This window comes from Astatotilapia calliptera, chromosome 3, assembly GCF_964374335.1.
Source record: "Astatotilapia calliptera chromosome 3, fAstCal68.1, whole genome shotgun sequence".
NCBI classification, from domain to species: Eukaryota; Metazoa; Chordata; class Actinopteri; order Cichliformes; family Cichlidae; genus Astatotilapia; species Astatotilapia calliptera.
In genome coordinates this window covers 74,116,431-74,139,061 of record NC_137424.1, presented here as the reverse complement: position 1 = coordinate 74,139,061, position 22,631 = coordinate 74,116,431, and the positions used below count along the sequence as shown (strand labels likewise).

Here is a 22,631-nt window from a genome sequence, read left to right as displayed (position 1 = left end):
TATATGTATATATATATATATATATATATATACATATATAATTTTTTAGGGGTGCAATGATACACAAAATTCACGGTTCGGTTCGGTTCGATACTTTGGTGTCACGGTTCGATATTTTTTCGATACAAAAAAATGTTCATGCCTTTTTAATTTGTCATTTATTAAAATTATAAATATATATTTTAACTCAAAAGTACAGTTTTTAAATTTAACCCTAACCCTTGTGCGTGTTTTTTATTTTGACAGCGAATGCGCACCTGCGGACCACTTATGTGCAGCCCTGGTTATTTAGCTCGTCATATCGCAGCCACAGAAATTCTTTTGTCCATGAAACCATAAAGCTGCACTTTCTTTTTGCCTTATAGTCTGATTTGTCATAACTTCTCCGTTTTGTGGTAAGCTTTTCTTTGGCTGTCACTTCTTCACCCTGACCTGTCTTATTTGGCTCAGCAGAACTGAAATGCTTTTACACACGCACTCACATAAGCTCAGCGATTCTCTGCGCGATCAACCTCTCACATGTTTAAGCTTGCTGCGGGAGATTTCACTTGTCATGTTTGCATAGTAAGCTAACGATTAATAAGACGATGTCAGAGGAATTGGTGCACAAATTATCATCACTCACAGATCAGTGCTGTCGCTCTCTATACACAGTTCGCACGATTGCAAAGTGAAAGCAAAAAAACAAGCGCAAATTCAAACGCGACTTCAATATGTCACATATTGACAGTGGCTCACCGATGCCAATGACATAATTACCCAGCTACATTTCTGAAAGAATGCAAAAGCATTGACATATATTTTTCCTACAATAGCCCGACGGGCAGGGAAGAGATAGATTTTGGTAGCCCGACTGAAAAAATCGCTAGCTCCGGGACGTCGGGCTAGCGATATTGCAAGCCCTGTATCTGATTGAGGAATCACTCATCTTTGGAAAAGAGAGTTTATTACAGAGAAATGGCTCTTTCCAAAATAAAAGCTATACTATACGCTTCTTCTGGGCTATATTCTCAGCAGCATAAGGAGAATCATGTGCTAACAGCTGTCTAAATGACTCGGCTAAAGTTAGTAGCATGCTTGCTTTTTTTTGTCTGCTTCCACTTGTCTTTGCACTAGGATGATGTCGGCGTAAATGTGCAGTCATATTCGTTGTGTTCTCACTAGTGCTTTCAGGTTAATCTCGTTGAAATGACCTTAACGCCACAACACGGCAAATCTCCGTTAACGAGCTACCGCCGATCGCCCTGTGTGTGGGGCTAGACGGCCAACACGTTAACGAGCTAACTGCGCTAACACACTAGTTCCCACCCATGTAATTGAGCATTGCATGGAACATCCAACATACTGTTTTACTTTAGTCCATGACTCGCTTACCTTCAGGGTCATACGTCATAGAGCTGGGCGATATATCGAGTTTTTAAAACATATCGATATATTTTTATACGAGATATAAGATGTGACAATATCGTTTATATCGATATAGTCTATGTTACGTTATAATTATACTTGTGGAGCCGCAAGTTTGCCTCTCTTTCGTCCACTTTCGTCTTTACGCAACGTTACTCGGCCTCGCCTCTCCTTCACTGAACACAACTCCCCCTCCTCCCCCATCGCTTCACCTGCAGGAAGCGACAAGATGGACATGGCAAATCTCCGTTAACGAGTTACTGCGCATCGCCCCGTGCGTGGGGCTGGACGGCGTCAATGTGTTAGCTAGCTAACCACGCTAACGAGCTAACCACGCTAACGCCATGCAGCCCAGAGGTGCTGCACGGACTAAAATCCTTTCATTTTCTCAAAAGTTGACAGCGCGCCTTATGTATGAATTCGGGTTGTGCTTGATGGCCGCAAACCGATTTTATGTGGAACACAGCGCTCAGCAATCTGTCAAAAAATGTTTTAGTACGACTTTAGTAAGCTACGGAGCTGCACCGCTTGATGGATTGTCGGAGCATTACGGCTGAGCCTCGCGGAGTGATACGTACTGTGCTTCAACGTAATATTACCCTACTGTGTATAAGGACCATAAATGGCACCTGTTATGAGACGTGGTTACGAAGAGGATTTCAAACTCCAGGCTGTCAGTCACGCAGTACAAGTTGGGAACAGAGCAGCTGTGAAATCTGTCTTTGTTATTGTGCTCAGCGTCTTTTAGTTTACATTTTGACTGCACAATTGTGAGCTTTTTGTTATGCACAAAAACAACATTGTTTTCTTTTATTTATGGAGCATTATTATTTAATAAATGCTCATAATTTATTTTTGAGTAAATGTTATGTACATCTGCTCTATGTTAATAAAAGTGCCTGTGTGACATCTGGGACACAGCTTTGACTAAGAACTCTCTTTTTGTTCTTACTTTATGGCTTTAAAAAAATATATCGAGATATATCTTATATCGCCATCCAGCTAAAAAATATCGAGATATGAATTTTGGGTCATATCGCCCAGCCCTAATACGTCACATTAAAACCAAAATAATTCCAAACGCCAGATCTGAATGAGGTTCAATTTGCCTGTTGCAAGTAGAGCTTAACTTCTGTCTCGCTAGCTTGCCCTGCGCTCTTCCTTCTGACGATGCTGTCTGTGTTGAGCGCTCAGTGGATCTGCGCTCGACAGTGCAGCCTAGGCGGAGTAGTCGAACACAGATTCACTGAGCGCTCAACACAGACAGCATCGTCAGAAGGAAAATTTATAAAATAAATTACAAATGTTGTATTGTTCGATACATATGCGTACCGAACCGAAAGCACTGTATCGAACGGTTCAATATCGATACGAATATCGTTGCACCCCTAATATATATATATATTAGGGGTGCAACGATACACAAAATTCACGGTTCGGTTCGATACTTTGGTGTCACGGTTCGATATTTTTTCGATACAAAAAAATGTTCATGCCTTTTTAATTTGTCATTTATTAAAATTATAAATATATATTTTAACTCAAACGTGCAGTTTTTAGATTTAATGTTGCTGAAACAACAAAGGAATAAAATAAATCTATCTGATCAAGAAATCACTCATCTTTGGAAAAGAGAGTTTATTACAGAGAAATGGCTCTTTCCAAAATAAAAGCTATACTATACGCTTCTTCTGGGCTATATTCTCAGCAGCATATTAAACATATCAGGTCCCCATAAGGAGAATCATGTGCTAACGGCTGTCTAAATGACTCGGGTAAAGTTTGTAGCATGCGTGCTTGTTGTTTTTGTCTGCTTCCACTTGTCTTTGCACTAGGATGATGTCGGCGTCAATGTGCAGTCATATTCGTTGTGTTCTCACTAGTGCTGTCAGCGTTAATCTCGTTGAAATGACGTTAACGCCACAACACGGCAAATCTCCGTTAACGAGCTACAGCGGATCGCCCCGTGCGTGGGGCTGGACGGCGTCAACACGTTAACAAGCAAACTGCGCTTCACCTCTTCAGTTCTGAAAGCTGATGGAGAGTCTCGGGTGTTTAACTCCCAGTGAGGTTGTGATGCTGGCGGAGGTCCTGAGAGTGGATGACCCACCCTGCTGTCAACTGAGTTACTGAGGTCACATGGGTCAATGTGTGAGGGGGGGGGGTGAATGGCCCGGAAGTGATCCCAGGACTATGTTATAGGTAGCCAACACTTTTTCCATGTTTGAACTTAATGTGACCACTAGAGGGAGGTATGTGCCTCTTAGTGCCATAAGCCAGCTGTGCAGCAGGCAGGTTGTTTGGCTTCATTTTTGCACAATGGGAGGAAGCGCTGTCGCGTCGTCCATGTTTTCTACAGTCATTGATTTGGACACAGCCAATGTGTTTAGTTTTACTCTTCCCCATGTGATGTCATTATGTCCATTTGTGTCAGCTTTTTTCCCAGGTGCCTCCACTTCCCCATCACCTCATATGTGTATGTAAGTCTTCTGTCTCCCTTTGTTCATTGTTGCTTCGTCTGTGTTCCCACCCCCATGTCCTCATAGTCACAGAGTCATAGTGTGTGTCATAGTGCCCTCATATTATCACAGTATGTCATAGTTGTTCATAGGTTTCTTAGTTCTCCTGTCACCAGCCAAATAAAGGCTCGCTTTTGGTTTCAAGTTCCATCTCTCTGCCTATGTCTGTTCGTGGGTCGTCTACATACACTCCACAACCGAGACAGGAGAGGAACCTGATAACAGCTGAACGTTCTTTTGTTCACACGGAAAATAGGTGTGAAAGGCAAAATTATAAATTGTTTCTAAAAAAAATTAAATAAAGCTGTTTTATTAAATGAATATATACATAATGCAAATGTGCTCATAAATGAGTTGACTCTGTGTTTTCAGAGTTAACAGATTCATTCAGCGATATTGTCTGGATCTGAAATATTGCAGGTACACGCAGAGTGCAGAGGATTTTTACACATACACTGATAATTGTTTTCTATAAGTCTCTGGGTCAGGAAGTCCAAACATGACGTCCTGAACTGGGCCTTAGAATAAGCTGAAGGATAACATTAGATAATCAAGGCAGGATGTGTTTTTGTGTCCATGTGTTTCTGATTCCAGGAGGAGCAGATACCAGGGGAGGTCGGATGTGGACGGGGAGGATTCGCAGCAGACTGCCACGTTGGATTTGGGAGAAGATAATAATATTTTGTCATTGTCAAAGTATAAAAGCTGTACAGCCCATTTCAGGGTTAGGGTTGGGGTCAAAGTGAAACTAGAAATATTTAGAATCACAATGAGTTCAAAGCGTGAGGAGGTCTGATGTTCCAACAGTGTTCAGGATGAGAATTATTACCTGCAATGCTCCAGTTTGACCTCATGGTGGCAGTGCCGTCTCACTGTTATAATGGCTACACTCAGACTACAGGAGAGAACAAGAGGCTGTACTAAAACTCTGATGTTTTATCGTGTGTTTATGACATCATGCTGACGTCAGCCTGATAATACCTGTTGATTCAACTAAACAGCCAAGGTTTCCAAGGTTCTTAAATGAACCACAAACTACAGGGTAAGAGTGAGCTGCTGAAAGTCAGATCTGTTCTTCAAAGCAGACTTTCAGCTTTATTACAAACTAAGAGTCGGATCAGCACAAATACTGACACAGAGATGGCTGCTGGCACTGCGCTGCTCTGCTGCACTTTGCTGTTTGTCCTTGTCTTCGTCTCTGCAGGTGAGATTGAACTAAACTGAGGTTCTCTCTGAGATAACAAGAAGTACAGGAGGATTATTTTCATCTGGATTCAGTTTGTCTGTGTGTGAAGGAGACACCAGGCTGGGTGGACACTTAACATCTGTAATCCAGCTGTGACAGAGACAAAGAAGTGTAATGTGTGTGTCAGTGTGATGTGTTGTAGTGTCAGGAGTCAGGATGCAGCTACAAAGCTTCTTGTTCAGTGTATACAAACAGCTGTAGCTCCATAAAGGCAGCATGCAGAGACTCACAGTGTCTTATAATGAGAGGCTGCTTTCTCTCACACATTATGTTCACTTATTATCAGCACATGTTGTTGTTCTGTGGAAGCTAACATCTTGTAGTTTCTGACACTTTGCATGTTTAGCATGAGGCTAAAATTCCCCCTCAGTGGGTCACTGGTGACCTGCTGGATGTTCAGAGGTTCATTAAATCCAACATGACTAAAAACTCAAATGTCAAAGTGTTGTTTCCTCTTTCAGAGCAGAAAACCATCACAGCTGAGTCTGGACAGGACGTCACTCTGACATGTCGAGCTCCAAACAACAACATTAGAGTAATAAAGTGGGAGAGATTTGACCTGGGAGATGATTATGTGCTTTTGTACCAGGATGGTCTCCCTGATTCAACACACCAGCATCCATCTTTTAAGAACCGGGTGGATCTGCAGGACAGACAGATGAAGGATGGAGACGTGTCTTTGATTCTGAAGGATGTGACAGTTCATGACGCTGGAGCATACGAGTGTCGTTTCTTCATGGAAGAAACTCGCTCATGGAAGTCCATCAGCAGCCTCAACCTGATTGTTACAGGTGAGTGAGTAGAGTTGAGTGTGTGTGTGATCAGAGGTGAAGCTGCTTCCTGGTTGTTGATGTGTGTTTGTTGTATGGATGAGCTGGTGGATGTCAGAGGTAGACAGATGTTTCTCCAGCTGTTGTCTTTGTGGCTGGTAGTCTAGAGTTGTAGAGCAGCATTGTTTGGTTAGAGCAGAAACAAAGACATTTATGAATCCGTCTCTTCTTCTCTTGCTCTCTAACTCGTCTGTAAACATGTGTGGGGAAGCTCAATGTTAAAGCCTACAGCTGGAGGGGGAGGGGAGGGGTGAAGCTGGTGGTGAGTCTGTGAAAGTGAATCACAGTCAACTACAGCCCCTTAAATTGCCTTATTACACAATGCTGAGAAAGCATTCGAACGGGTGGAGTGGGATTATCTGTTTTATACTCTAAATAAATTTGGATTTGGCCCTAATTTCATTTCATGGATTCAGTTACTTGACTCCTCACCTATGGCACGTGTTAGAACAAATTTGTTATTCTCTTCTTATTTCCCACTTCTCCGTGGTACGAGACAAGGATGTCCCTTATCCCCTCTCCTTTTGCGTTATCAATTGAACCATTGGCGATTAAAGCCAAGCTGACAGCTGACAGTTGCATTAAGGGCATCTTCAGAGCTGACCAGGAGCACAAAATATCCGTATATGCTGACGATCTCCTGCTGTATATGTCAGAGCCTTTATAACACTGAATAAGCATATCCCTGCATTTATTTGGAACGGCAAAAGTCCATGAATTCGTAAAGATTTCATGCAGAGGACTAGGCCAATGGGTGGATTAGCCTTGCCAATTTTTCAGTCTTATTATTGGGCAGCAAATATTCGAAATATGCTGGATCAGTAATTTTACCACAGAGACTCCAGCTTGGCTCCAAATTGACTCATCCAATTGTGGCAAAATGTGCCTATCAGCTTTGTTGAGTTCAGCTCTCCCATTAGAACTGTACACCTATAAATGTAACCCTTTGTTGTATGACTCGCTCAGAATCTGGGTGCAATGTAAGGTTTGGGTTACACTATCAGCTCAAATCATATGTTCCCACCCTCAATGATGGATTCTGCCTTTAAAATATGGGAAGGTAATGGACTTAGAAATATCAAAGACCTTTTTGCAGATGGAATTTTTCTCATTCACGCAGCTCCTGAAGCAGTTTAATGTTCCTCGCAAACATTTTTTCCGCTATTTACAAGTTCACCACTTTGTAAAGAGTCGATTTCCTTCATTTCCAGAAGTACCTGAGGAAACTTCTTTGGATAAAATTATTAATATAAACACTCATAAGAGAGGGGCGATTAAAGAAATGTATGCTATACTATTAGATCTTCAATCTCCTTCTCTCTCCATCCTTAAAGCTCAGTGGGAGAAAGACCTTGGGATGACTTTAACAGATGAGCTCTATGTTTTCTCCATAGGGTACACTCTTCTTCTATATGTGCCAGACATGGGCTGACCCCCTGTGTAACAGATGTAAAGCAGAAACAGGTTCACTCCTTCATAGTTTTTGGACATGCCCCAATCTTCATAACTATTGGGTGTCTACCCATACGGAAAAGATGCATATAAATCTTATAAAGTTTGTATCTGTCTTGTGTGAAGCTTTTATGAAAAGCATACAAGAGTGAAAACAGATTAAGATCCCTTGAAAATCATATAAATGAAACTTGTATGTTTTGGATATTTACTAAAACAATATAAGAAAGTAATGAGAAAGTGGCCACTTTCATGAGTAAATCATATAAGCCTTATATGATTGACTGTATGAAGTAGGCCACATCTTATGCAAGTCTTATAAGTTTTTTCTATTTCTTTTCCATATGGTATATTTAACACCTTTTCAGAGATATATAACGTTAATTATGATCCCTCTGCTCTAATCTTTGGGGTGATACCTCAAAACATCACTTTGCCAAAATACTATTCAAATTCTTTGCTTCACTCATTGCAAGGCGCCTTATACTTTTAAGATGGAAGCAGGAAGCTCCTCCCACACATGAACAGAGGCTTGCAGAGCTCATGAAGTTTTTGCATTTAGAAAAGATGAGATATACACTGGTAGGTTCAACCACCAAATTTCTTGAGGCATGGCAGCCTTTTCTAATGTACATGGAAACATTTAAAATGACCACATTGTCATGACCAGATACCATCCATCCATTTTATTTTTGTTGTTGTTGTTTGTTTGTTTTTTGTTTTGTAGGGGTTTCTTTAGTTTGTTTGTTTGTTTTCTTTCTGTTATCTTTTGGGGTATTGTAAAAACTGAACAGCAAACTACTGTATGTTCAAAGTTTTGCTATTAACATGCTGCTGTAACTGAAAATAAAATGAAAAAAATAAATAAAACTCAAATGTCAAAGGAAATAAACAAAATATTTAAAGTCAACCATTCTGATCATAATTGCACTTTGACCTTTAACCTCTCTGCTCTGTGTTGTTTCATCTTTCAGATCAGAAAACCATCACAGCTGAGTCTGGACAGGACGTCACTCTGACATGTCGAGCTCCAAACAACAACATCTTCGCTCTAGAGTGGGAGAGAGCTGACCTGAAGTCAGGAAATGTTCTTTTCCGAGTTGGTTGTGATATTATTCTAGACGACCAGCATCCATCTTTTAAGAACCGGGTGGATCTGCAGGACAAAGAGATGAAGGATGGAGACGTGTCTTTGATTCTGAAGGATGTGACGATTAATGATGCTGGAACATACGAGTGTCGTTTCCTCATGGTAGAAGCACGCTCATTCAAACACAGCTTCATCAAACTGGTTGTTGATCCTCCAGGTGAGTGAGTAGAGTTAAGTGTGTGTGATCAGAGGTGAAGCTGCTTCCTGGTTGTTGATGTTTGTTTGTTGTATGGATGAGCTGGTGGATGTCAGAGGTAGACAGATGTTTCTCCAGCTGTTGTCTTTGTGGCTGGTAGTCTAGAGTTGTAGAGCAGCATTGTTTGGTTAGAGCAGAAACAAAGACATTTATGTCTCTTCTTCTCTTGCTCTCTAACTCGTCTGTAAACATGTGTGGGGAAACTCAATGTTAAAGCCTACAGCTGGAGGGGGAGGGGAGGGGTGGAGCTGGTGGTTGTGAGTCTGTGAAAGTGAATCCTGCCGGTGCCATAGCTGCTGAAAACGTACTTAGTGCAGACACAAAACGTCCATCAGCTTCAAAGTGTGTCAGAAAAATGTCCACATGGTGACTGATGGATGAAAGAGGTCCCATTGTTGTTGTTGTGCACAAATCATTGAACAACACAAACACTTAGAGCTGCTTTCAGTGCTGCCTGTTTTGTTACTGCACACATTTCTGATGGTCCTACAGTCCAACGTAGCAAACGTCTCCCTGAAGCCTCTTCTTAGAGACCAAAGGTTGGATCAGAGCGAGCAGCTGAAAGGACACATCTATGAATGCAGTCAGAGACTTTCTCACAACCTCACACTTCATCTGGTCACATTTACACTCAGGTTCTCTGTTAGTCACTGAGATTACAGACTCACACATTTAAAATAATCTGAATGTTGGATCAGATGAAGTTAATATTTTTTATTTCTTGAACATATGTTTAATTAGCATGTTGCTAAAGCTTTAAGTAATGCACTGGTGACCTGGTGTATGTTAACAGGTCAATTAATCAAATCCAGAATAACTCAAATGTAAGCTAAACAGCATAAATATTAAACATAAACAACATCATATTTCCCCCATGGCACAGTCCACTCAGCACTTCCTGGAGTTTCTCATTTGATCGTTCATTGACACTCATGACTTACAGAGACTCTGATCATCAAACACAGGAATAAAACAAGCAGTGAGCACAACAAAGGATTATTAAAGAAGGAATATTAACTCTATTCTAACTCTAGTAACTCTACACCAGGAAACCACCAAATCTTCTGCAAACGTGATTTTAACCAGTCAAAATGTTTTTGGATATTTATTTAGTGTAGAAACCTAAAAAGTCAGTTTTATTTTTAGATGTTTGGTTGTTTTGAACAATTATATCAAACTGTAAGTATGATGTTTGGTATATAGTATTATATATTGCATGGTATTGATATATTGCACTGTTTGAAGTGCTTCGTATATAAAAGTAGTAAACTGTGTACACAGTGTTTGGTGTGACAGAGCTGTTGTCACTGAATCACAGGTTCAGATGTTTCAGCCTCATAATAAACAAACACGTTTTCAGAGACTCGAGGATTTGACCTTCCAAAAGTCTCAGACATGTTTTAATGAGCTCTCACAGTCTGCAGCCAAACAGGTCAAATTATAAAGAACAGCTGGATCAACCCAACATGACCTCTGACCCCGAAGCAGCTGTTAGACCTGTGTATTTGAAAAAAAAATATGATTTTTTTTTATGGTGAAAGCAAGATTCCAGACTGCAGTTTTGGTCAGATCATGTTTTTAAATAAAAAGCAGAAAAATCAACATTAACATTTTCTCACTTTATAAATGTTATGAATGATTTTTTCATCTAATCTCCTGAACTAGAAGAGGACACCTCACAGCTGTTTCTCACCTGCAGGTCAGCCAGGAGGAGACAGAGATGAACTGTGAGTCGGACGATCTGAGGACAGACAGAAACTCTCCTGAACATCCAGCAGTCGACTCTGATGATCATCATGTTCAGACTCGGACCAACAGTGTGTGTCTGTGCTGTCAGTGACTCTGAACTACAGTTTATTCATCTTGTTCATGAGATTTACTGACACAAAGTCAAACTGTGTTACAAACACACATGAATTTCTGATCTCAGAGTCAGTGAGTGTTGGAGCTTCAGGTTAGACAAATTAACTATTTTATGTTGGTGTGATTGTTTATTAGCTTCATGTGACTTTTTCTTCTTTAAGTACAGTCCACTGGAAAACACTTTGTATAAAAATCATCTCTTTGGCTGACATTGTTTTTAGTTTGTAAACCAATCTTACCCAGTTTAACAGATTGTACAAACTGTTAACGTCTCTCTCTGATCCTGCACTGAGAAGTTTGACAACCTCTTCAACTTTTCTTTAACATGACACACTGTTCAGGTCAGATTTAAACTGCTTTGACCTTTGACACCAGCAAAACATCCTGAACAACTTTGCTGGGTTGAGACCTGATTACTTTTCATAAACAGACCCATAAGACTCAAAAATATGAAACATATTGTCACATTTATACTGTTGTATAGATGATGCAAACTTTTGTACACTGATGCTCTTTTGGGTGAAGTTTGACTCATTTGTTTAGATGGATTTTCAGATCCACCAGTTTGGCTCAAGTTAGAAACATTGTGATTTTAGGGAAAATTGCCACTCATAATGTATAAATATACACATCATGTTTGTGTGGATTTGTAATGAGACAGCAGTGAAGCAGTGATGTCATCCTGTTGCCCACAGAAACAGACTGTGAATTAGTAAAGTAACACATGGAGCGCATGAGGAACAAAGGTCATACATGTATCTCCTGAAGTGGATTCTGGGTCTCTGACTTCCTCCCACAGTCCAAAGACATCAACGGGTGTTTTTTATTTATCCGTGTATGCTGTGTGTGAATGTGTGGTTCCTACAGAACTTAATGGTCAGTAACACTAACATGTAAACATGAGTACATCACATCAGCACATGAAAGAACAACAGTGTGGCATTAATATTACAGCAGTGAGGACAGTGTGATGAACTGATGCTCTGATCTCTGGTCTGACCAAAGCTTTAACTCCAAACATCTCTCCACTGTTAGAGCTTCTGCACTGTTTCAGGTTCAAATCATGGTTCATACTTTCATGGCCTGATGGTGTGACGCCTCCACCTACATCACTGAACTGCTCCACTTCTGTACTCTTCTCTCTGTGGCCTTCTTGAAACGTCCTCTTGGTGTTTGTGGGGTTTTTCTCAGTTCATGTGTGCCTTATAAGAGTTTGTTTTTTAAAGACAATGACAATCAGTGAATTGTGCCGCACTTGGTGGTGTTTGTAATTCAACTTGACTGAGGTTAAATTTCTTTTTTATAATGGATTTAATTTGTTGATATTCTAAAAAAAATTTCTTGTTGATCCCATATTGTGCAACTAGTCTGTCAAATGGGATCAATTCTGTTCCCTCCAATATATGTTCTAAGTATTTAATTCCTTTACAACTCCATTCTGGGAAGTTAATCATATTATTGTTTTGTAATATGTCAGGGTTATTCCAGATAGGAGTACGTTTGCATGGGATTAGTGAAGACTCCGTTATTTTTAGAAACTCCCACCATGCTGTCAGAGAGGAGCTGATGTTGATACTTTTAAAACATTCATGTCTTTTGATGTTTGAGCTAATAAATGGTAGGTCTGAAATCTCTAGATCCTTGCATAGTGCCTGTTCAACATCTAGCCAGGGCTCATCTAGGAAGGTATGTTTTGACCATTCTGAGATGAACTGAAGCCTGTTGGCTAAGAAGTATTGGTGAAAATTAGGCAGATCTAATCCTCCTCTATCCTTGGTTCTTTGTAGCGTTTTTAAGCTGATACGCGGGGGTTTATCTTTCCAAAGGAATTTGGAAATATATGAATCTAGAGATCTGAACCAATCTTGTGATGGTTTGTTAGGGATCATCAAAAATAAGTAATTTATTTTTGGCAAGATCATCATTTTTATAGTGGCGACCCTTCCCATGAGTGATATGGGTAAAGATTTCCATCTAGTCAGATCGCCTTCTACTTTCTTTAGAAGTGGGATGTGATTTAATTTAGTTAAGTCTGAAAGCTTAGGAGAAACATTAATACCTAAATATTTAATATTTCCTGATTGCTGTGGGGCAGAGGAAGAATTATGGAAGAAGCAGTTAATGGGGAGAACTGTAGATTTTGGCCAGTTAATTGAATAATCTGAAACTCTTGAAAACCAGTTTATTAGAGTAATTACCTCAGAGAGGTTGGTTTGTGTGTTTTGCAGAAAAAGCAACACATCATCCGCATAGAGACTGATTTTATGTTCTATGTTCTTACATTTTATGCCCTTAATTGTTGTAGCCTGTCTAAATGCTGCTGCTAGAGGTTCGATAAAAATTGCAAAAAGTGAAGGGGAGAGTGGGCATCCCTGCCTGGTGCCCACTCTATCTATCAGAGTCTATCAGATTGTCAATTGTGGCCTGTGGAATGTTGGTCCACTCCACTTCAATAGCTGTGCGAGGTTGTTGGATATTCGTGGGAACTGGTACACGCTGTCGTATACGCCGGTCAAGCACATCCCGAACATGCTCAATGGGTGACATGTCCGGTGAGTATGCTGGCCATGCAAGAACTGGGACATTCTCGGCTGCCATCTGCCCTGAACAATGTGAACCATGATTCATCCGTGAAGCGCACACCTCTCCAACGTGCCAGACGCCATCGAATGTGAGCATTTGCCCACACAAGTCTGTTACGGCGACGAGCTGGAGTCAGGTCAAGACCCCGATGAGGACGACGGGCATGCAGTTGAGCGTCCCTGAGACGGTTTCTGACAGTTTGTGCAGAAATTGTTTGGTTGTGTAAACCAATTGTTCCAGCAGCTGTCTGGGTGGCTGGTCTCAGACGATCTTGGAGGTGAACCTGCTGGATGTGGAGGTCCTGGGCTGGTGTGGTTACACGAGGTCTGCGGTTGTGAAGCCGGTTGGATGTGCTGCCATATTCTCTGAAACGCCTGTGGAGATGGCTTATGGTTGAGAAATGAACATTCAATGCACGGGCGACAGATCTGGTTGACATTCCTGCTGTCAGCATGCCAATTGCACGCTCCCTCATTGCTTGTGGCATCTGTGGCATTTTGCTGTGAGACAAAACTGCACATTCCAGGGTGGCCTTTTGTTGTGGGCAGTCTGAGGTACACCTGTGCACTACTCATGATGTCAGATCAGCATCCTGATGTGGCACACCTGTGAGGTGGGATGGATTATCTCAATATGGCAGATGTGCCCACTACCACACATTTGGACTGATTTGTGACCACTGTTTGGGAGGGATGGTTATATTGTGTATCTGGGATGAATTTTAGGTCTCTACGTCCATCCCATGGGGAATGGGAGCAAAAACAAAAGTGTTGCGTTTATATTTTTGTTGAGTGTATTAGGCAAATGAGTATTTTGTCCACATCATCCTCTTCATGCATGTTGTCTTACTCCAAGCTGTATAGGCTCCAAAGCCTACTACCAATTAAGCATATTAGGTGATGTGCATCTCTGTAATGAGAAGGGGTGTGGTCTAATGACATCAACACCCTATATCAGGTGTGCATAATTATTAGGCAACGTCCTTTCCTTTGGCAAAATGGGTCAAAAGAAGGACTTGACAGGCTCAGAAAAGTCAAAAATAGTGAGATATCTTGCAGAGGGATGCAGCAGTCTCAAAATTGCAAAGCTTCTGAAGCGTGATCATCGAACAATCAAGCGTTTCATTCAAAATAGTCAACAGGGTCGCAAGAAGCGTGTGGAAAAACCAAGGCGCAAAATAACTGCACATGAACTGAGAAAAGTCAAGCGTGCAGCTGCCAAGATGCCACATGCCACCAGTTTGGCCATATTTCAGAGCTGCAACATCACTGGAGTGCCCAAAAGCACAAGGTGTGCAATACTCAGAGACATGGCCAAGGTAAGAAAGGCTGAAAGACGACCACCACCGAACAAGACACACAAGCTGAAACGTCAAGACTGGGCCAAGAAATATCTCAAGACTGGTTTTTCTAAGGTTTTATGGACTGATGAAATGAGAGTGAGTCTTGATGGGCCAGATGGATGGGCCCGTGGCTGGATTGGTAAAGGGCAGAGAGCTCCAGTCCGACTCAGACGCCAGCAAGGTGGAGGTGGAGTACTGGTTTGGGCTGGTATCATCAAAGATGAGCTTGTGGGGCCTTTTCGGGTTGAGGATGGAGTCAAGCTCAACTCCCAGTCCTACTGCCAGTTTCTGGAAGACACCTTCTTCAAGCAGTGGTACAGGAAGAAGTCTGCATCCTTCAAGAAAAACATGATTTTCATGCAGGACAATGCTCCATCACACGCGTCCAAGTACTCCACAGCGTGGCTGGCAAGAAAGGGTATAAAAGAAGAGAAACTAATGACATGGCCTCCTTGTTCACCTGATCTGAACCCCATTGAGAACCTGTGGTCCATCATCAAATGTGAGATTTACAAGGAGGGAAAACAGTACACCTCTCTGAACAGTGTCTGGGAGGCTGTGGTTGCTGCTGCACGCAATGTTGATGGTGAACAGATCAAAACACTGACAGAATCCATGAATGGCAGGCTTTTGAGTGTCCTTGCAAAGAAAGGTGGCTATATTGGTCGCTGATTTGTTTTTGTTTTGTTTTTGAATGTCAGAAATGTATATTTGTGAATGTGGAGATGTTATATTGGTTTCACTGGTAAAAATAAATAATTGAAATGGGTATATATTTGTTTTTGTTAAGTTGCCTAATAATTCTGCACAGTAATAGTCACCTGCACCCACAGATATCCCCCTAAAATAGCTAAAACTAACAACAAACTAAAAACTACTTCCAAAAACATTCAGCTTTGATATTAATGAGTTTTTTGGGTTCATTGAGAACATGGTTGTTGTTCAATAATAAAATTATTCCTCAAAAATACAACTTGCCTAATAATTCTGCACTCCCTATAGTTTAGTGGTAAGGAACAGCTACAGTCAAACTGTAGCTCACAAACATAAATGATTTTGAGACTCGTTGTGGTGGAAAGCACCTCCACTTCCTGCCCTAGTAGATACAAGCACTGCAGCAGGTAATGCTGTTAGGGCTGCTGTGATGAAAGACGCTGTATGAATACAGAGGAGTTCTGGGTGGCAGCAGATGTTTGGCTTTTTTTAAAGCTTTTTACTGGTTTTTGTTATTCTGACTGCCCACTTTTACAATTATATGCTGATCTAAAGTGTACATTTGAGCCCTGAAATTGATGGGGGGTTATGGTCCAAGAGCACCCGTGAATTTTGAAAAACCTTGAATTTTGGATGTGGTAAAACAAAATGATTTTATAGTTTAAACCCTGAATATATAAATCTGGGGATGCAGGACTTTAAGAACAAAATGAAAAACACTCGAGATAGCTACATGTATGATGTGGGAACGCTGGACTGCATCTGCTGGAGATGCAATTAAGAGAGATGAACAACGCTCTCGGATTGGCTACTTTCAAAACCCCGCCTCTGAGTACACTGGCATTTCAACACTCAAAGGTGCGTTTTCCTTTAAAACAACTGCGGAGTCCTTCAGTAACTTAGGTCTTGATGCCCAAACAAATAACGATTTAGTAGAACTGTTGATCACCAGACTACATGTTTGCTGTAAGTGACATGATGATCTAAGAACCACGTGTTTTAGCACAAAAAGTTATAAAAAGAAGAAAAAAAAATCCACAACACTTTTTCCAGTTTAAAAAAATGAAATATAAAGTTCACAGATTAAAAAACAAAAAAACAAACTGTATCTGTAAGTATATTATGATAAAAAAAAAAAGTTGTTGTTTTCAGTGTCGTTTAGGTTGTGGATGGACTGGGGACAGAATTTTCCTCCACCTGGTGGCTCTTCATGTGCGTTTTCAGACAGTGGCTCTGGGTGAAGGCTTTTTCGCAGATGGTGCACTGGTACGGTCTCTCTCCGTTGTGGGTCCTCATGTGGACCCTCAGGTGTTCCTGGCGAGAGCACGCCTTCCCACAGATCGCGCACACAAACCGTTTGATGCCCAAGTGGCTCCTGATGTGGTTGGTCAGGTAAGTCTTGCGTTTGAAGAAACGGCCGCACTCAGAACAGCCGTACGGTGCCTCACCAGTGTGCACTCGCATGTGACCCTTGAGTTCGCCGTTGGACACGAAGCCTTTGCTGCACACGCCGCAGACGTGCGGCCTCTCGCTGCTGTGCGTCTTCATGTGAGTCATCAGGCTGCAGTTTGACAGGAAGGATTTGCAGCAGACATGGCAGAGAAAAGGTCGCTCCCTGGCCATGTGGATCTTCTCGTGGGACTTCAGGATGCTGGAAAGTTTGAAACGCTTCCCGCAGATTTGGCAGCCATACGGCCGCTCTCCAGAGTGAGTGAACTTGTGGCGGGTCAAAGATCGAAGGTCACAGACAGACTTTCCACAGATATTGCAGACGTATCTGTCTTTGCTGGTGTGTGTCTTGCTGTGAGCTTGGAGCTGCGCCTTCAAACCAAAGGATTTTGGGCAAATGTCACATTTGTGTGGTTTCTCTTCCACATGGACCCAATGGTGAACATTCAGACCAGACATGTAAGCAAAGGTTTTGCTGCAAATCTTACATTTGAATGGCCTGTCTCCTGTGTGCAGAGAAATGTGGCTGTTAAGACCAACGATGGAGAAGAAAGATTTCCCACAATATGAGCAGTCGTGAGTTTTCTGGTGAATTCTGATATGTCTCTTTAACTCATCCACAGATTCAAACTGCTCTCCACAAACTCCACAACCACCCTGTGGCTCCTCCAGGTGACTCCAGGTGTGTTTGATCAAGCTGCCCAGGTTCAAGTACCACACTCCACACACTTTACAGGCTATTTTACTCTTCTCTATCTCCTTCATGTCACTTTTGCGCACTTGTTTCTTCATCTTTTTTGTCACCTGGAGCTCAGAAACAGGTTTAAAGCATTTGTCTACAGCCAAGGCTTTGTGTTCATCTTTGCTGTCCACTTCCCTCTCACAGGCCTCTTCATCTGTTGGCAGGTCTTGCTTTTGTGATGTTGTGCTGCTGGCCAGCATGTCCACACTGGGACTGTCTGTATGCTGATCAGAGCTGCTGTGGAACAAAACGGTTAAAGTTAAGTTTTTAAGTACTGAGCGTCTGTAAATAAAAGCCATAGGTTTCGTCTACTTGCAATAACTAAAAACAACAAACTTATCCATTAGAGAACTTGAACCACAGAATTTTGGGTTTGGTATTCGTTAGATCAGAATTTGTTCCCTCAGTAATTTTTTAAATTTCATGTTTTTCATTGAATTATCACAATCCAGCGTCTAGATTTACATCAACATTCTAGAGTCTTGTTTTTGACATCGTTGGTCAATCAAGAGCACACAAATCCTTATACCCGTTTTTATTTTTACCTTGACTGGAGTTCAGCTTCATTGTTTTTTGTTATGTCAGCATCGCTGGATGGACAGTCATCGTTTGTTGGTGAAGCGGGAAACTCTTTCTCCCCCTCCTCACTAGTCTGTAAGAGTTCATTTCCAAATTATTATCAGCACTTATGTTAACTGAGAGTAAAATAGCTAAAATTTCTTTAACATTTTTGTAAAATCTTAAAGTGTACATTTAAATCACATCATGATTGTTACATTTTAAATCTGTTATTGTGGTATAAAGAAGCAAAATTATCAAAATCCTACCAATGTCAGAGGCAAAAGCAGCACAAACAGGTACAGCGTCTACCTTCAGGCGGATGTAGAGGGCAGAGTTTCCAGTAAACATGTGGATCTCCTCTGGAGTCACAATCTTCACTTTCAGGGGCTGGAGCCTCCGGCTTCTGTCAGTTGTGAACAAGTCAAAAGGTTCATCATCTGCCAGCTGAGGAAAGGTGGACTTCAACAGGTCCAGGAAGTCAGCTTCCTGTAGACCAAGAGGGCACTTCAGGTCGTGTGCTGGGAACTTCTTGAATACTGGAACAGAAGAAATTCATCTTAAGATCAATAGTCCTTAGGCAGTCAGTAAAACCAAACCTTGCCCTAGTATTCATTAGTTCAAGTGATTAGTTGGCCAGTCTTTGACTATTTCTGATGATAAATAATGTAATTAAATATTTTTGTAAGCATTGGAAAATGCTTTGAATTAGGAACAAAGAAAAAATGGTATTAATAGCACGGCTAACACTGTACCACATAACAGACAAATACAAAACCTTAATGACTAACATTTCATTTCATACCCGTCTTAGAGAGCACATTGGTGTGAGAGTCCTCCAGGATGCGGACTCTGAGATCTATATGGTTCTTTATGTCACTGATGCGAGGTCTGCCGGGCTTCTTCCTGATAGTCGGAACTCTGGCGAAAATGCAGGAACTAAGTCAGTGTCATAAAAGACTATAAAGCAAATGCAAATAAACTTGGGGACCATCCACATATTGTTGGCCATATCACAAACCTCTACAGTTTGTTGTTCCTTAAAGTGGTGTTTTTTCTAACCTTGACGGCATTTTATAATCTGGGTCCTTTAGATCTTCTCGTTTTTGTCGGGAACTTGTTGGTTGCACCAACTCCTGCTCCTCTTCATCGTCATCAATGTCGTCGTACCAAAGCAGGGCCAGGCTCTCAGTGTCCTTCACACCTGGATACATCAGAATTCACTTTTTGTTATGGTTTTTAATTTGAATCATATGAACGACAAAGACACAATACATGTGGTTTAGTCAGTTTGCTTTAGTAATAATTTGATTAATTGAACTCGCCTGGCGCACAGTATATAAGCACTGCACTCACTTTCATGCCCTCTTTTCACTCCCACACAAGCGGCAGCTTAGGTGAGTTTGATTTGTAGTTCTCAGTTTAAATCTTTATTTAAGTTAATGACTTAAAGTCATTAACTTAAATGACTTGTTTTCTCTTTCAGAGTTTAGCAGTCCATGCGTGTCTTCCTTTAAGTTACTACTGATTACACTAAAGTAAACCGACATATACGGCAACTAATTGATAGCAGTTTTCTTTGCATTCTGACCAGATGAGGCCATGGTGATAAAAAATAAAAACTTTGAACCTCCTTATTAACACACAGTAGGAGGCAAATTGTTTCTAAACAGTCAGGCTGACTTTTGACCGACTGCTGGTGACAAATTGGTGATGTTTGCAAATAACTCGAGGCCAATTTACAAACATGGACAGACTGCCAACATGTTGCAATTAATCTTAATCAGTCTGTGCCAATAAGCGGAACTCATCTGGTTGCCAACTGGTTGTATTCTGGATATATACCTATATATGGGGTTACCCATGTTATGGGGTGCCTGTGTCATTTTGCAATATTCTTTATAAAAGCCTTGAACTACCCCCCCCCCCCAAAAAAAAAAGAAAAACAATTAATGGTAAGACTGTTCAGACGTACCTGTCTGTTGCTTGGGCTGTTGCTCCTCTCTGTCCTCAGGCACGACTTCCACCTCATGCCTCTCCACATCAGGCTGTAGGACTTTGTGTTTTTTGGTCAAAAAGAACATTTGATCAATATATCAGCTTTGTGTGACTGTGGTGTTTGACTGCAGCTCCGAAGACCCTCCTTCCTGTTGATCATTGTTTTTATTATGTAAACCAATAAGAAAACATTAACTCTAGATTCCAAAAAGACAAAACAAAACAAAGAATGACAATCTGGGATAAGAATTAGACCAGATTCTTATGCTCTCAAGGATAACTACATTACGCCCAGTGGCATATCTTGTGAGAAGAAGGGCGTGGTTACGGGTTATATGGCCTGTTGCTACATGCTTTTAAGAGTCTGTACAACAGCCATGAGAGCGTGGATAATAAAAAGCAGTAAATCAGATTGCACGCTCAAGAAGAGTTTAGTTGGGTGGTCTCAGATGTTTTCTGTTGGCGACCTCCATCTCACTGGAACAGCCTGAAGCAGCAGAAATTCTAATTAGTCCCTCAAAGTCTGAGGTCATGGCACTAAAAAATGTATGGAATAACCACTCCAGGCTGAAGGTTCTACCTCAAGTAGAGGCTTCATACACCTCAAGGTCTAGTTCAGGGAAAAAAAACAAAAACAAAAAAAATGAATCATCAGCTCTTCTCTACATTTAAAATGAGAGAGATTTATGCCGAATTGCAAATAACGCTAATATTATTTTCCCTGCATTCACATTTTATTGTAATTACACATCTGTATGTTTAACAGCTTGTAAACGTAAAATCAGCGATTTTTAAACGAAGTTCGGCAAATTCTAAATTTACAAATCAGCTTTTTGTGGCTGCGAGCAGCTTTATTTGTCCACTCACCTCTTTTCTCCAGAGAGACGTTAGGCTGCAGAAGCTCCAGCAGTCTCCTCTGACGGCCGATCTCTCGCCTGAAGCCCGCAGCCTCCTCCTCGTAGTCGGCTACAGTCCTCTCCACCACCGCTAAGATCTCGCGGGCGGCTGTGCTCATTTTCTCGGTGACGATTCCTCTCAGTATGTCGCTCTTAGACATGTTACCGACGCTGTCGACCGGCTCGGGGCCGCCGCTGCTGCCGCTCTTCATCCAGTAAAACATGTTTGTTTGTTTTCTCAGCTGTGTTTTGATGAAGACACACTACAGCGCAGGGTGCGTTTCCGGCGGATTCTGGTGCAGCTACAAATTGTGTCCGAAAAAGAAAATCAGGCGTTATTTAGTTCCCCTGCTGGTCTGACTTTTATCAGTAAGACTGATGTCTGCTGTACATTTAAGATGCTGGTGAAAATCATGGCATTATAGTAAAGTAAGTGAAAAGCATTTTTAATGTAGCACCTTTGAGGACAAACATCATAACAAAAATGGTTAAATGTTAGAACAAAAAGTTACCCAAAAGCAAGCTTAAAAAGATTATATTTTTAGCTGCTTTTAAAACAAATCACCAAATTCATAGATAATAAACTAAACTCTTATAACATCACTCATGCATCTCTTAAATTAAAAACACTTTCAAACTTTAAAACATCCTACTTTACATCACCAAAGAAATACCTCTCACACCTTTATTCATCATTCAAAACCTTCTAGTCACCGCATTCACACTTAAACTGTGACTAGAGTTGAAGAATATAACTCAAAACACAATTTCCTAAGAGTATTTTAGACATGCTTGTCATAATCAAAAAGAGCAAGTAAAAAACAAACAAACAAAAAATTGAAACCTCCATTAATTCTCACCGCACACACAAGAAATTAAAAATAAAACACACCAGCAACTAATGCTGGAGAAAAGTTACTACTGAAAGTGATGTGTTCGTCTTAAGTATATACAGTGCACTCAATATATTTATATATCTACATCCAAACTCAGTCAGTTACTATGCATCCCCTACGGCAACTCAAAACTTTATTTATAGTCCTCTAATAAACATAAATGGCATTTTAAACACACACTCTACAATGTTTGCAGCAGTATTTGTAAAACCAACTGTGGCTTAAACAGTTCACTGCTTACTCATTTGCATTTTCACTCACACACACACCGTCTAAAAATAGCTCCAGCATTGCCTCAGACTCCTTTCACACAGAGATCTCTTATTTTATATTACAAAGACATCTTATATTTACAACCACTGTCAGATCTGTCAGCTTTAGCGCCTACACAATTTAGACAAATTTAAAATAACCGCCCAGCGGATAAACTCCCTGAGTTTTTTGCGACCAATTAACCAGTATCAAGACTTTAACTGTTTCTGGCCTCATTTCTAAAATCCCTAACTCAATTTAAAAGCGTCAACCAACCCAAACTTTGCCTGAAGCTCTATTTTTGGCATTTCACAGCCAAGGCTTACCTCGAAGTGTTAAGTTAAAGTTACACGCCCGAAGTCCAACTTCTCCTGTCCAAAAAAGCGCAGACTACCGTTCCAAACGGTAAGGAGACTCTAACTCCTAGCTATTTTGGAGGTTCCCAAGTTCTCCCCGGTTGCCAACCGTACTAACCCTATTCGCCGATAGGTCAGGGCCAAGCGTCCTTGGCCGGGAGGGAGCATTACCTCCGAGAACT

At 41.1% G+C, this 22,631-nt stretch overlaps 2 protein-coding genes across 5 annotated transcripts; one reads left to right on the top strand and one right to left on the bottom strand.

Annotated features, from left to right (window-relative positions):
• The first annotated feature begins 4,525 nt into the window (after positions 1-4,525).
• LOC113017816 (CD226 antigen-like) lies at positions 4,526-15,023 on the top strand. Of its 2 annotated transcripts, none has more exons than XM_080299201.1 (4): positions 4,526-4,968; positions 5,634-5,963; positions 8,429-8,761; positions 10,500-15,023. In XM_080299201.1, exons 1-4 carry the CDS (start codon positions 4,950-4,952, stop codon positions 10,529-10,531), a joined length of 714 nt encoding a protein of 237 aa, XP_080155327.1. In that variant the 5' UTR covers positions 4,526-4,949; the 3' UTR covers positions 10,532-15,023. The 2 variants fall into 2 exon arrangements, with proteins under 2 accessions (XP_080155327.1, XP_080155326.1); XM_080299200.1 differs by having other exon boundaries at positions 4,526-5,130.
• LOC113019663 (uncharacterized) lies at positions 12,832-21,246 on the bottom strand. 3 transcript variants are annotated; one of them, XM_026163447.2, is made up of 7 exons: positions 20,917-21,246; positions 20,027-20,107; positions 19,114-19,255; positions 18,857-18,972; positions 18,364-18,590; positions 18,039-18,145; positions 12,832-17,730 (listed from the first exon to the last, which is right to left on the bottom strand). In XM_026163447.2, exons 1-7 carry the CDS (start codon positions 21,167-21,169, stop codon positions 16,461-16,463), a joined length of 2,196 nt encoding a protein of 731 aa, XP_026019232.2. In that variant the 5' UTR covers positions 21,170-21,246; the 3' UTR covers positions 12,832-16,460. The 3 variants fall into 3 exon arrangements, with proteins under 3 accessions (XP_026019232.2, XP_080155243.1, XP_026019233.2); XM_080299117.1 differs by having other exon boundaries at positions 20,027-20,198; positions 20,917-21,240; XM_026163448.2 differs by having other exon boundaries at positions 12,832-17,727; positions 20,917-21,238.
• Positions 21,247-22,631: the final 1,385 nt, after the last annotated feature.

Coding starts and splice junctions, on each gene's coding strand:
- LOC113017816 (XM_080299200.1), top strand. CDS start 4,950: ATGAACCACAAACTACAGGGTAAGAGTGAGCTGCTGAAAGTCAGATCT. Junction 5,964..8,428: donor CCTCAACCTGATTGTTACAG/GTGAGTGAGTAG, acceptor TTCATCTTTCAG/ATCAGAAAACCATCACAGCT. Junction 8,762..10,499: donor ACTGGTTGTTGATCCTCCAG/GTGAGTGAGTAG, acceptor TCTCACCTGCAG/GTCAGCCAGGAGGAGACAGA.
- LOC113019663 (XM_026163447.2), bottom strand. CDS start 21,169: ATGTTTTACTGGATGAAGAGCGGCAGCAGCGGCGGCCCCGAGCCGGTC. Junction 18,591..18,856: donor CAATGTGCTCTCTAAGACGG/GTATGAAATGAA, acceptor CTTCTGTTCCAG/TATTCAAGAAGTTCCCAGCA. Junction 17,731..18,038: donor GAAGCTGAACTCCAGTCAAG/GTAAAAATAAAA, acceptor TTTGTTCCACAG/CAGCTCTGATCAGCATACAG.